The following is a 14,847-nucleotide window of genomic DNA, read 5'->3' on the forward strand; positions in this document are numbered from 1 at the left end:
GAGTTGGTATGTCTACTAACTTCATAGGCTCGTTCTGAGTAAATTAGTGCATGTAAACTGCTCCACAGAATGTTAGCTGTTGTGATACTGCACTTCCTGACTCCTAGCCTTTCTTTTCCTTGGCTCTTTTAATGCTCATGTCAGATGCCTTTGTTGTTTTTTCCCCCCAGAATATTCTCCACTTTATCTTGCTCTGCTCAACATCTTTAAAATATAGAATCAACAGACTGCCATGCCACCCAGTCTGTCTGACTGTTGAGGCAAATTCCCTAAGTCCTCGTTCTCCTCCTGGGATTTCTACCTGCTCTTAACCCTTCCAATATTTTGGATGCCATGTCCAGCTATGATAGTTTAATCACTCTTTGCTCTGCTTATCCTTGATAGGTGAGTTCTAACATTTTTAGTGAACATTTCTCTTCTGAGTCGTGTATGACCCATTAGTCCCTCCATTATTTTTTCTTCCACCTCATTTCGTATTCTTTTTATGGCTACTCTTGTTGATGTATCCATTTGGCTACACTTCTTAAACTTCTCCACCTAAAGCAGAGGAAAGAGAACATGTTGAACATGAACGCTTTAAGGGTAATGGGGTCTGAAGTATCACACTAGAAGGTCATCTGCAAGTGTGTATTTCATATATTTGTTTAAACAAAATAATTACATTGTAGAGGGGGAAAAAAGTCCATGTGGATTTTTGCATTTCACTTGATTATAACCTTGATTTTTAATGCTAAAAATTATTTTTTCTAAAATCGTGGGGTAAAAGTGTCATTCCAAAGAGCTTTTTTCAGATTATGTTTATCCTGTAGCTGTCTGTCCCCTGTGATTGATTCTGGAAACCCTCAGGATTACAAATGCCTCCGTTTGCAAATAAGAGTGAAATACAACAGAGCTGTGTCTTCTCCTTTGTTTAGTTCCCCATCCCTCTTCTGTGCTTTGTATTGTTTCCTCTCCTGTCAGCTAAACAAGCACTATGAAAGAAAACTCTCCAGTACTGGAGAACTTAGCATATTCTAATTCCTGGGTTAAAAAAAAATAAATGACTGATTTTTTTTAAAGAAGAATATTTTTCATCAGAAGAAATTTGGAAGTATTTTGTTGCAGACTTTTGAAACACTTGATCCAGGTCTAATTCTGTCCTGGGATTGGTAATCATCTTTTTTTGAGGCTAAATTTTCTCTTTTTGATGAAAAAGTCATCAATAGATGTTGAAAGCTGGACTGTGCAGTGTCAAAGCAAATGCTTTGCATGTCTGCAAGAAAGTCACAAATAAAGAAGACTCTGCTGACTAGAAGAGAAGGATATTTAATCAACTCCAGTACCATTGTTGAGTGGAACATTCTATCAGAATTAAGCATGGAGAGATGTTTTTAGGCTATTCACAAAATCCAGGTAGAACCTCCAAGCCAAATTTACAATAATACTAGCTTTTAGATTAATTGTTGCTTTTTGAATATGTATTAGTATCTTATGTAGACAACAAAAAGAAGTTGCAAACTATCGTTACAATAATCTTGGCTTTTGTAATTGTCTAATGTATTTAGACTTACTGAGAGCTTTATTTCTCTGTATAGTTTCAAGTTACTGTCCCTTGTCCTTTCATTTCACCTTGCAGGGCTCCCTTGAGCATTTCTTACAGGGAAGTTCTAGTGGTAATAAACTCCCTCCACTTTTATCTGGAAACATCTTAGTTTCTCTCTCACTTTTTAAGAACAGTTCTGCCAGATATAGGATCCTTGGTTGATAGGTTTTTTCTTTTAGCACTTTGAACATATCAGCCCACTGCCTTCTGGCCTCCAAAGCTTCTGATGAGAAATCTGCCCACATCTTATGATCTTATGATGTGTGTGACAAGTTGCTTCTCTCTTGCTGCTTTCAAGATTCTCTCCTTGTCTTTGGTTTTAGAAAGTTTGATTATATTGGCTGGGCATGGTGGCTCACACCTGTAATCCCAGCACTTTGGAAGGCTGAGGCAGGCAGATCACTTGAGGTCAGGAGTTCAAGATCAGCCTGGCCAACATGATGAAACCCTGTTTATACTAAAAACACAAAAATTAGCTGGGTGTGATGGTGCATACCTGTAATCCCAGCTACTTGGGCGGCTGAGGCAAGAGAATCTCTTGAACCCAAGAGGAGGAGGTTGCAGTGAGCTGAGATTGTGCCACTTCACTCCAGTCTGGGCAACAGAGCAAAAGTCTGTCTCAAAAAAAAAAAAAGGAAAGTTTGATTATATTGTGTCTCAATATGGGTCTTTTTGAATTCGTCTTACTTGGGATGCACTGTACTTTTTTGGATTTGGGGGCTCATGCCTTTCAGCTATGATTTCTTTAAATATTCTGTTTTCCTTTTTCTCTCTCTTCTCCTTCTGGGACTTCCACAGTACATACACTGGTTTGCTTTGATGGTGTTCCATACATTCTGTAGGCCAGGGATGTCCAATCTTTTGGCTTCCCTGGGCCACATTGGAAGAAGAGGAATTGTCTTAGGCCACACATAAAATACACTAACACTAATGATAGCTGATGAGCTAAAGAAAAATCACCCCCCAAAAAATCTCATAATGTTTTAAGAAAGTTTATGAATTTGTGTTGAGCCACTTTCAAAGCCATCCTGAGGCACATTTGGCCCATGGGCTGTGGGTTGGACAAGCTTGCTGTAGGCTCTGTTTGTTATTCTTCAATCTTTTTTCTTTCCATTCCTCAGACCCAGTAATTTCCACTGTCCTGTCTTCAAGTTTGATGTCAATTCTTTCGTTTGCCTGCTCAATTTTGCCTTTGAAACCCTATAGCAAATTTTTAAATTTTAGTTATTGCACTTTTCAGCTCAAGAATTTCCTTTTAGTTTCTTTTTAGGTTTTCTATATTTTTATTAATATTTTAGTTTTGTTTGCCCATCATTTTCTTGATTTTCTCTATATCTTCCTTTAGTTCTTTGAGCATCTTTAAGATAGTCATTTTGAAGTCTTCATCTAGTAGATCTGCTATTAGGTCTCTTTAAGGGATAGCTTTTTTGATTTATGATTTTTTTACTGTGAATGAGCCATACTTCTCTATTTCCTGGCATGGCTTGTTATTTTTTGTATTGGACACTTGAATCTAATAATGTGATACATCTAGGAAAATCAGATTTCCCCTATCCCCAGGGTTTGCTGTTTTTTGTTATTGTTTTTATTTTTATTTTTTATTATTGTTGTAAGCTGTCTCCATGCCAAAGATCAGCTGAGGTGTAAAGGTAAGACCTTCTTAGGTCTTTTCTGAGCCTGCACCTTTCCCTGGGCATGTGCAGTCACTTTCTGATTTTCCCTACAAATGCAGTTGTTTTTGAATGTCCCAGCCTTTCATGCGTGGCTCCCAAAAGGAGGAAAGGAGAAAAATGAAGGGAGGAAAAGGTGCTGGCCCTTTAATTCTCCCAGAAGTCACTTCAGCCTGAGGGAGAGTGGCTTGCAACAGTGTGGGGGAGGTGCAACAACAATGGCCATCAAGCATTTTGTTTGCACCTCTGTGATCAGAAGCAGCAGTGATTGGAGCACGGATCCTCAGTATTTGGAGAACATGGTTCTTGTTTTCCACCCTGGCTCCCACAGGCTGTGTGCAAACTGCTCCAGAACATGTGTGTGCTCAGCTCCCTCCCATTGGACTGGAGGATGAGGGATGGGTAGCTGCTGCTGTGCTAAGAGCTTAAGTTGGTCATAATTAACTGCACTTTGCCACCCAAGCCTTCCCTGAAAGTTGCAATTTTTCAATAGACTCCAGAGTTCTAAAATAGTGACATTAGATAGATTCTGCCAGTGCAATCGCCGTCTTGGAGGGGAGACAGATTCCTGGTGCTTCCTGTTTTGTCACCTTCCCGGAATCTTCACATAGCATCCATTTTGAAGATACTACTTACTTCTCAATTTGGGGCTATTCATTGAATAGACTGTCAACAGGTTATTGGCTGCTCGAAGATCCTCATTTGTTTGCTAACTGTACCTCTATTTTCTTTTTTTTCTACGTTCACGGGGAAGACATGTCTTTTTCAAGAGCACCTTGACTCTGTCCAGAAGGAGTTCATAATTTTCAACAGAGAAAAGTAAGTAACTCCTGGGAGAACAACAGCCCCGGAAATGATGGCATGTTTCAGCCAGACTTTACTTGCAGAGAAAATATATTTTTAACGTTTTAAAAATTATTTTCTAATTGGGAAAATGATGCAATCTATTGTAGAAAATGTAGAAACCATTTTGTAAGGTATTAAAAAATTTTTAATTGATAAATTAACTTATCATCAAGTTTTTGTTTATGAGAAGGGATGAGGAATTAGGATTTGAACACTTAAAAATCAAAGGCTTTCAAAAGATTTTCTTGGCTCATGCTTATTTATAAATTATGGGGCTTAATGTTATTTCAAAAGCTTAAACCTTTCATTTTCTTTTTCAAAGAATAAAACATCTTTTTTTTTTCTTTTAAGAGTAAAAAGGGACTTTAACAAAAGACAACCAAATCTAACCTTGGAACAAACCAAAGACCCACAAAATGAGGATGGTCAGAATAACAACCTGTAAAGGCCTCGTGTCTTCTTGGGACAATCTCATGCCGGAAACTTCTAATTACATACGTCAAGAAAAGCTGACAGTAGTTCTTGCCACTCCACACGTCCTGACTTAGAAAATGTGAATGATTATCTTTCAAAAAAGGCAGCATGACACAGTGAAGGTTCCTGGGCCTGAGCTCCTGGGACGTCATTTCACATCAATCAGCTGTGTGATCTAGAGCAAGTTAGCACTTAGCCACTTTCTGTGCTTTACTTTATCTAAAATGAGAGGGTTATATTAGATGAGCCATACCCTGCCTTTTTAGTGCTGTAATTGTTATTCTAAACAGCCTTTATTTTTATTTTAAAATTAATATGTGAATATAGATTTATTTTTCCTCTCCTTCTTATTACACAGTGACAAATGGACAGACAGACACAGGACTCAGTGAGAGTTTTCAGACCTCAAAAGTTTCATAAAGTGGTCAGAAATCCCCAGCCTACTTGGATAAGGATAAGGAATTCTATCAGGAAGGCATGAATGGAATCAGATTAAAAGTAACAGAGATGGATGAGGGCCTTCCAGTGATGTGCTAGAATCAGCATTAGATCCGCTTATCTCAGCCAGCATGAGCCTGCCATGCACACCACTTCCCAGCTCCCTCTTCAACAATGTGAAGGTGGTGACTTGAAATTGGTAATAATGGGAGCATTTACACCATGGAAACTGGTAAATGCTAGTTTTTTCCCTCCTAACAAGAGAATTGCTAAATATTAGCACACCACTCTCCTTCCAAAAAGCATGTTCCTTAAGGGTTAATTGTCCTCTGAAGATTAGCAGAGACCTGGATCTGGAGAGGATCAGAAAACAATGTTGTCACACTGAAAGTATGTCCACCTTGCATTTCAGCAAAGTTGCATCTTATACAGGGTTTATTGTCTAAGTTAGAAGTGAATTTAGAAGATAGTAAAATTTACCATTGAAAAACCCCTTAAATTACCCATAACATATGGGAAGTATCTTTTCTCAGTGAAGCTCAATACAGTGTCACCCTTCACTAATGAAACAAGTCATTGCTTTTGTTTTGTTTTGATTTAGTTATTTTTATTTTTGGTCTCCTTTTGGCTAATACCAGATGAGTTAAAATGTTGAACAAATTACACTTGTCTTTATAGACTAGACTTACTCTTTTTTTTTTTCTTTTCAGGCAGAGTCTCGCTCTGTCACCCAGGCTGGAGTGTGGTGGCATGATCTCTGCTCACTACAGCCTCTGCCTCCTGGGTTCAAGGGATTCTTGTGTCTCAGCTTCCTGAGTAGCTGGGATTGCATGTGTGTGCCACCATGTGTAGCTAATTTTTTGTATTTTTAGTAGAGACAGGGTTTTGCTATGCTAGCCAGGTTGGTTTCAAACTCCTGGCCTCAAATGATCCGCCCACCATGGCCTCCCAAACTGCTGGGATTACAGGTGTGAGCCACCGCACCTGGCCTTAGAATTACTCTTGGAATTCTCACACATCCAAGGGAGGCAAGTTCATGGAGACTAAGGCAACAGTAGTATCATGTCTCCCTTCTCGCTTGTGCTTACTACAAGAATGGCAGGCAGAATTGCCTACTTATTTAAAATATCATTAATATCTCACTCCTTTTCTTTATATTTTATTTATTGATTTGCCACAAAGTTTAATTCACCTAAGTGAGATGTGCATATGATGTAACTCCACCGTACAGATATACAGATCTTTGCAGAAGAACTATTTTGGCAACTCATATGCCTCTGGGTAGGGCCAAGAAGTGAACAGGCTCGGTGGGGGATTGTTTTCACCTCTTGGCTACTCAGAGTACCTAACCTGTCCTTACTTACGGAGACCATGTGTCTCACCAAGATGGCGGTAAGCTGGCAACTGGGAAGACCTGAGTGATGCCCGTTTGGGAAGCCAGGCAAGTGGAAATGGACTGAAGAAACAGAGATGGCTGCCTTTTATGCAAGGCTTTTCGTTAAGGAGGTTACATTGGGGCAACCAAGTATGTGTAGAAAGCCAGAGCTAAACTTTAGCTTGGCATTCACAGTTTCCTCCTCACTGAGCTAACAGGCCCAGAGTTTCGTGCAGAGCTGTGAAATAGTGCTTCTCTAAGAGCAACCATATTTTTGTTACATAATTAAAAACCAGTTCTTTTGTTGTTTGATTCCTTTTCCCTACAGTTCCCACATCATTTGTCTATGCTATTCTGTTTTTCTCCAAACACTACAAACTTGAAGCAATTGCCCTGACTCGATTTCAGAGAGGGGAATGTGCTGGAAAGAGCAAGGATAAGAAAGTGACCAGATGCTGCTGCAGTCTGGTAACCCCACGAGTGTCAGGGACTACTTGCACGTTTACTTTTATCCTTCATTTGTTTTGATTCAAGCCTTGATGTGCTGTGGACTCACCTCCCTAAGTAACCAGGTTCCTCCTCTCACTGTGACCTTGTTTGCATCCTTCCCAAGAAGAGGCTTTGGGAAATTTTTCTGCACTTACACTTACCAAAGAGCCGTGGAACCATTAGGATCTCCACCGTGATGAGAGTTAAGCCATAGTACCATTTCACATGTATACATTTATGATGGGATGGGAACCCAATACAATCTCTGTAGGCTGAATCCCTAGTTTTATTTCCAGTGAGCTGCTTCTGTGACTGAAGCACCTCTGTGGGCTTTTAGGAGCCATGGATGCACAGATGAGAGAGCACAGGCTCAGAGAGTAAGATGGATTTCTAGTGCTAGCCAGGTGAATGACACACAGTGTATTTCACGTTTGAAAAGCAAAACCATGGTATCTGACAGTGCAGAACAACTGATTGTAATCACCTCCTACCACTGTGCATTTTACACATGAGAACAAAAGCCTTTTCCAAAATTTAAACTTTGTCTAAATCTTTATGGTCATTGCTAGTTGTTGACATCAGATCCTTTGGTTTTATTCTATAACTTGGGCTAAACGTTAATATCCCACTAGGTGGAATATGTCTCTTCCAGAGTCGTGACAACTGAGGTTCAGAGCTGTGATTTTTGGAAAACAAGATGACTATTAAATCCTTTGGCCTGGTACTCTTAAATATTTTTCTCCCAGCAGCTTCCCTTGCCAGTATGGAGCATCTGAAAAGTCTGAGCAGGTTTTGATGTCCAGGAGCATCCCAGCTGTGACAGAGCCCACCTCCAGTGCACCCTCAGTGACCTCTAGTACATGGGTAGGGCAGTCAAGTCGGCAACTTATGCCACAACCCTAATTCCAGGAAGTCCTCTGCTAATGGCTAACCCACTGCCATGGTGGCACTGGTTTTGCCTGAGGTCATTGCTAGGGCAGGAATGAACAACAACCAGCACAGAGCATTGCTAAATTAATTACGGTAACCTAATTAATCAGTGGCTAGGCTTCTTCTGATAGGAAAGTTTTAATCAGAAACCACTAGACGTTCTATTATCATAGCTTTTGTAGACTGGATGGAGGAATATGTAGGAAGAAAAAGTATTACTGTAGCTAGGAGGGACCAGTGTTGCTGCTTGTGGCTGATGCAGTAATGCTGAGGCTTTAGCTCTTCAAAAGCTGAACGAAAAGGCACGAAAAGCATTGCAAGCTTGTTTCAGTACCCAGTTGTCCTTGTATTGTCCACACAAAATCCTGTTTACGGCTATCTGTCTGTGATTCCTGTTTATTACAAATTCAGGGTGTCTGACTGATATTAAACACTGATATTAAAATTCTTAACTTCACTTATCTGTACTGTTGTGAACAGGCAGCTGATCTGGCAGCCCTCGAATGGGAAACAAGCGCTTCTGTTGAGCTGCAGCATATATAATATAAATGTGCCTATGTGTATTAAAATGTCTCCGGTAAACAATGAGCCACTGACCCTTCTTTGTCAGCTGTGTGAGTGTATGTGTGAAATTGTTTTCTCGAGAGAGAGCATTGGGGGTGCCCGAAGTAACCCGTTCTTATGTCTATTTCCTATTGTGAGGAATGTCCCTTACCAGGAATAATATTCTGTAACAGAGATGATGTTCTGCAACTATGGAATGCAGTATAGCTTACCTGACCCACATGTATAAAAACTAAACATCCTGACCTCTCTAGTAGTCACATCTCAGGGAACATAGCCCAGAATTCCAGTCTCTGCCTTTCACTATGCCCCTAAGTCCATGGGCAGCCTATGCACTCTTTCTTTAGCACTCTACCTTCCTACACCTCAACATCCGGGCCCCATTCCATATACCGAAGCAGCAGGCGGAAGTTCTAAGGTCCATAACCTGTGACAGAAAGCTAATGGGCAGCTCTGAACTCTTGCAGCTAAAAGCAACCTCTGCCTTAGGAGAGAACAAAGGGAACTGTCACCACCTCTCAGACCCACTGTGGGTGGGCAGCCAGCAAGCTGCTGGCTCCCTGGGCTTGTCCTGAAATAGTAGGCTGTTGTAAGTTTTGTGGCCTCCGAAGTTCTGCATGCGAAGTACCCTATTGTCCAGGTCATGTTAATTGTCCTGCTGTGTGCCTAGCAGCCATCTGAGCAAAGGGCAGGATCTAGAACTCCTCAGATTCTGAAGAGTACCAGCCTTAAGCATGTGATCTCATTTTCGCAGGTTACTTTGGCCTTTTTATCCCAAAGATAAAATGGGTTGATGGGTTGGTGGTAGAAGAGCTGATTCCAGAAAGTCGTTTGGAACCAGAGGGCCCTTGTTAGTCTCCTACTCAGTATTCTCATTCCCCGCCTGGTCACCGTGACTCAGCCACTGAATAGCTCCACCCTGAAGGCAGAGATGTGAAAGTCAATGTGTATCCTTCACCATTTAAGAAGAAAACCACTTCATGCCTTTCAGAGTCCTGCATCCTGAGTTTGTTAAGTGCTGACTATTGCCTTTAAACCCACTCAAATCCTAAACAGAGCTCAGCTGCTGCCTTGGTCATGAGCAGGAAGAAGTGCTTCACCAATCCTGAGTTAGAGCCATAAAATGGGGCTATCAACCAAAGCTTATTAAACATCAAAACCTGAACTTCAACTGTAAAATAATTCTCTATGCACTTAGAGTAGCTTTTGATTGGGATTCTGAGCTTCTGTGTTAAAAGGTATAATCACTCTATGCTCCTATATCAAGGGTATTGTTCTATCAAACCAACAGGGGTTCATCATATATAAAAGCAATTAATCAGAAATGGTCATCCCCTGGTATCCCATCTCCTCCCTACCTGTCCCAACCTCCACATCACCAGGCAAAACATTCATGCCCTGCAAGCTTGCGAATGGTGCCACGGCCACGGCTCTTTTTGCCTTCCTTGCATCCACCCCTCTTCAGTTAACACAAATTGATTTTCTTTGTGGAGTTATTGGGAGTCCATGTGGTTCAGGTGGCTCAGGGGCTAGTTATGTTATCCAGTATGGCCAATTAGTCCCATGTGCTCTTCTGGCCACAGTGACTAGGTCAATGGTGAGACATGCCCCAAGCCAGACTGAATCGGTCTTTTTAGCTGGAACTACTGAGGGACTCTCTCCCTCTCTTGAGGTTACTAAGCAGGTGAAATGAAAATCTGGAGATGCTGACAACCAATTCTGTCCCACATTTAAAGAGCTTTCCTGGTCAGGCGTGGTGGCTCATGCCTGTAATCCCAGCACTTTCAGAGGCCGAGGCAGGTGGATTACTTGAGGTCAGGAGTCAAGACCAGCCTGGCCAACATGGTGAAACCCTGTCTCTACTGAAAAGAAAAAAAATTAGCCGAGTTGTGGTGGCTCGCGCCTATAGTCCCAGTTAGGCTGAGGCAGGAGAATCGCTTGAAGCCAGGAAGTGGAGGTTGTAGTGAGCTGAGATGGCGCCACTGCACTCCAGCACTCCAGCCTGGGCAACAGACACTTGTCTCAAATAAAAAAAAAAAAAAAAAAAAGAAAAGAAAAGAAAAAAGAGCTTTCCTAAGAAGGAAGCATTTACTGAAGGCACACAGGGCCGAAGTGGGAAGAACCAATGCTCTGATGTCAGGGTCTAGCACTTAGACCCAACTACACTTGAGTCTGCCTGACTGAACTTTACAGTTGCACTAGACTTTAAAATTCCGCTTTCCAATTTCCCCCCAGTAAACTAGTTTAACTTTTGCAATGAAAATATGATCTGCACAACAAATTAGAACTGGATTCAGCAGTGTTTCCCTCAAAAGGGTGTAGTAAAATAGGTTTGGTGGCATGCTAGAAGATGGTATGGGTTCAGTAGTCAAAAGCTCGAGAACCCTGAATTGGGCAAAGTTTTGAAAGATTCTTTATCACTGGATTTCTCAGAGTCTTCAAGTTGCCGATATGCACCTGAAAGCTCTAAGAGTAGATATAGTAAATAATGCTTCCGTACACTGATTTGACGTCTTGGGATCCGTTTGCTAAAAAATATACTTTGGTTTGGGAGTAGTTTGAGTTTTTCTTCAAGTCTAGGCTATTAAAAAGAAGCAGAAAATGCTTGCAAAACAATCAAATAGCAAGGCATTAGGGGAAAGACCAAGAAAACAAAACCCCAAAACAAAAAGCTTTAGGGCTCTGTTCTGGACTCAGCTAGATTTATCCCAAATGGCGTATAATACTAATTTGATGATCCACAGAAAAAAAATTAACTCATTCTCCAAAGTTTCAAAATGGCCATCAAGCTGGGTGGCCAAAACTAACAACTCAGTTTCAAAAATAGAAGCCCCCAAGTTTTCTCCAGATAACTCTGTTATCACCAGATCTGCCTGCCCCTCTTACTAACCCTTTCGGTTCTACTGTGCAATTTTAATATTATAGGTGAAAATGCACATCACACAAAGAAGAAGCCTGGAGAACAATGTTGGTAATTTCATAGTTATTTTAATAACCAGGTTTACATTAACAGTCACTTGATGAATTTTTTTTCTTTAATCTCAGCTAAACTCAAAACACAGTTTTGTTCACGGTTCAAACCAAACAGCTCTTCACGTTCCAGAGCTGCTTCACAGCTAGCACAGATCACGGGAGATTACTGTCTGTCCATACCCACCAGACACAGAACTGAACACCCACACACCAGTTTTCAAAGAGGGAACTTACAATGAATGCTGGCTGCCCAGTGCAGCCCATGAGTGTATCTGGGACTCAAGCTGGAGTTTTCCAGGGGAGAAAGCCTGGGAAGCTTGTGGCAAGGAAGTTGGGAATTGCCCACCCTACTGGAAAGGGCTTCTCAGGGATGAGTGAAAATCACGGCTCAGGTGTCAGCCCTTTGTGGAAACATGACATTCTCAGTACAGATAGTTGTGAAGAACAAGGCTGAGGGATTTTGAAGGAAACCCATTTTCAGGATGACTACAATCCTGCCACTTCTAGAAAACTTAGAAGTAAAAGAAATATCTCTACAACAGGTAACTGATTCAACAATTTCACAAACACCCTCTCCACTGCCCAAGCCCGTGGCCCTCAGAGAGAACCAGGATGGATTGCCATCTGGGTTCAGAGGCAACATGAGGAGGCTGGGGGGATGGCGGGGGCATCCTCAGGGTTGGGGGCAGGCCAAGGAATGAGATGGCAAAGGACAGCTTGGGAATGGGATAGAAGATCCAGCGTGCCTTCCTACACTTGCATGAGGTGCCAGTGAATTCAAAGAGGACCAGGACTCACCATCGTTTTCTTTTCCTAAACCTTTTTTATAGGGCTGTTTGATGTGTCTTATGAAATGAAACAAATCTGAATATAAATTTTAAAATAGTGGGAGTTATTCTCGCAATTCCCAGGGATTTCTATGCTTGGAGAGTTAGCAATGGTAAGAGAAGAAAGAGAGGCTTCCTGAGCTCATGTTGTTCCTCCCGAGGGCATTGGGGGTTGTTCCCACAGCAAGGAAAGCTTGGGCAGAATCAAAGGTTCTGCTGGAATGGTTCACTCCGAAAGTCCCAAGAGCAGTGCGAATGACCAATTTGGCCATGGAAGACTTATCTTCATGGCACAGAGAGGTCGTGCAGGGATGAGTTGGACTCAGGGGCTGAGTAACAGCAGAGCAGATAGTGCAGAAGTGAATGCTCAGAAGTGAGTTTATGTGTGTCTTTTCCTCTATCTGGTGGCTGTGGCTAGTACTGCAACCTATCCCAAAGTACAGCCTAGTCAATGAGGTATATGCTTCAGACCTGGCAAACTCTCTCTGCACATAAAACTGCTATTCTGAGTTCTCTGAGAGACCCCCACATCTTTGAATTGTAAATTAAGAGCTACATTTTCCCTTTTACTACATCTCCCTTAAAAGAAAAGCACCACGTGAGCTTTAAAATAGCAAGACTCCCTATTCTAAGGGGAAATAATCTTTTTTTCATGATTTGAATAGAAGGTAGCTTGCTAGGGGAAATCCTGTTCCTTGGCTATCTCCAAATTCCTTTGTATCCCAGTGTGTACTTTTCTCTGGTCTTCAACTTATTCAAACCTGCAGTCAGAGATAATGGTCTCTCCTAAGCACTTAAAAGGTGTCTGAGGCCTGCTCTTCTCTTCAAAGTACTTAGTACACAGGGTTACAGGTGCGACCACCTGGATTCCCCAGAGCATAGAAGTCTGATCCTAGGTTAAATATATTTCTTCTGAAAATGAGCATCTTGGTTCTATAGATTCTTACCTTGCTCACAGGACTTGCTCCAAAACTGAATTTTCAGAAGCGGCATGATAGGGAAAGAGATATTCAACTCTGACAGACAAGGTAGATCCAAGCACCCACACTAATTTCTTTTAGGTGCCCCATGGGGAAGGCTGCATCATGTCACTTCCACTCACTTGGGGGAGATTCTAGGACTGAGACACAAAGTTCCCCCAGAGTTGCTGCTAATGGAAGGGGAAACAGATGGTTTGGAACGGACAGGTGGAACCAGGGCCACAAAATGTGCTTGCTCTGCTCAAGACTGACTTCGGCTTTCCCAAATTCCCGCTTGACTTCCCTTAAGCTGACATGACCCCTGACGGTAAAAACTAGGGAACACCTAATAAAACCAACCTTCAAAACAAATTCTATTTATCATGGATGTGCCAGGATCTCAGATCAAGAGAACCAAACACAAACTGCTTGTAAGAGAGGCCCTTCATTCTCCCTCACCTGAGCTAAAATCCTAACTTGGGATGCCAGAAGAGTGCCACTCTTCTCGGTTTGCAAAGACAGAAGAGTGAGAGGTGATCTCGCCGTGTTTAGAAGGAGGCGTCTTTAAGCTGTGGGCGCACTCACCATGTGGGCCTGTGCTATGTTCTCAGCTGCTGGCTTTTAAGAGCACCAAAGAGGCAGGGAGGGCAAGAGGAAGAGAAGTGTTGTTTGCTCTGTCCCTGCCTGGCCTTCCCAACCCAGGAAAGAGAAGGCTTTGAAAGCAACACTGAGAAAGAGTCCTGAGCAAACACTGGCACAATCAAGCAGGTGGAAGAAATGGTTGTGTTTTGGTGTTTTAATGAATGTTCAAAGAAACAAAATTTACTCGTAGGGGACGTGACAAAGAACAGAACCCAAAGATTGCCTGCCTTCTCGGCAGACCCTGGGGGCTGTGGGGATGTGACAGCTGCCACAGTGGCTATCTTCCATGGAAATAACGTACGTCATCAACACAATATACAACACCCCTTCCGCTCACCTGACCCACCCACCTCCCTCCTACATGACCTACCCCAGCCCCTCTGCACCCTCCACCTTGTTCTGGGCTCCCACCACCCACTCACCCCAAATAATGTGCGTCCCTTTTGTTCATTTCCCTGATGTCCCAGCTTGTCTGTCCCCTTGTCATAAGATGCAGCACTACACACGCTCTCAACACTATGATAGAGCAGACTCTTTTACCTTAGTGGCCTGTCTGATTGCATGCATGTAAATGGGGGGAGGGGAGTCAAACAAATCAAGGCTATGCATAAACAGAAAACAAAGCAATATTCGTAAAGCTAGGCAAGCGAGCGTAACATTGGAGAAACATAAGGCTTGAGGCTTATTGATTCTTTAGATCACAACCGTTTGGATTCGCTTTCCTTCTTAAACATCGGTGTACCATTTTGGCTTCAAAACAATCTCTTCTTGCTTCTGCCCCTCTGAGGAAGGTTTGCTTAACTCAGAGAAGTGATATTAGAACGGCCACCTGGGGGCGCCACGATGCGCTTGCTGGCTGAGCGAACCCCCTCATCCACTTGGGTGCCTACAGTTGGAAATAAATTTCCAAGGGGGAAAAAAACGGGGTAGGGGGTAGGGGGATGTGGGCAAGAGAGAAACTGGGTTAATTTTAAGAGTGCAAGATAGGAAGTGCCTTGCTGGCCTCACCTCCCAAGAAACTTCTATTCCAGTCTATCAGGTCTTTTAGACTTTTCTTATGGCCCCGGAAACTAGCCTC

General features: G+C 42.3%; 2 protein-coding genes across 6 annotated transcripts in view; one reads left to right on the plus strand and one right to left on the minus strand.

Moving 5' to 3' along the window:
• Positions 1-8,389, plus strand: part of STK32A (serine/threonine kinase 32A) — a 151,812-nt gene extending 143,423 nt beyond the window's left edge. For 2 of the 3 annotated variants that reach the window (XM_073994543.1, XM_005558160.5), the window contains 2 exons: positions 4,007-4,071; positions 4,450-8,389. In XM_073994543.1, the coding sequence (XP_073850644.1) occupies positions 4,007-4,071; positions 4,450-4,543 (159 nt within the window). In that variant the 3' untranslated portion in view covers positions 4,544-8,389. The remainder of the gene's footprint in view (positions 1-4,006; positions 4,072-4,449) is intronic. The other variant, XM_015452097.4, reaches the window with a different exon arrangement.
• A 2,947-nt stretch (positions 8,390-11,336) lies between these two features.
• DPYSL3 (dihydropyrimidinase like 3) overlaps positions 11,337-14,847 on the minus strand; it is a 114,577-nt gene continuing 111,066 nt past the window's right edge. For all 3 annotated transcript variants that reach the window (XM_005558162.4, XM_065546935.2, XM_065546934.1), the window contains exon 14: positions 11,337-14,655. In XM_005558162.4, the coding sequence (XP_005558219.1) occupies positions 14,567-14,655 (89 nt within the window). In that variant the 3' untranslated portion in view covers positions 11,337-14,566. The remainder of the gene's footprint in view (positions 14,656-14,847) is intronic.

This window comes from Macaca fascicularis, chromosome 6 (assembly GCF_037993035.2).
Source record: "Macaca fascicularis isolate 582-1 chromosome 6, T2T-MFA8v1.1".
NCBI classification, from domain to species: domain Eukaryota; kingdom Metazoa; phylum Chordata; class Mammalia; order Primates; family Cercopithecidae; genus Macaca; species Macaca fascicularis.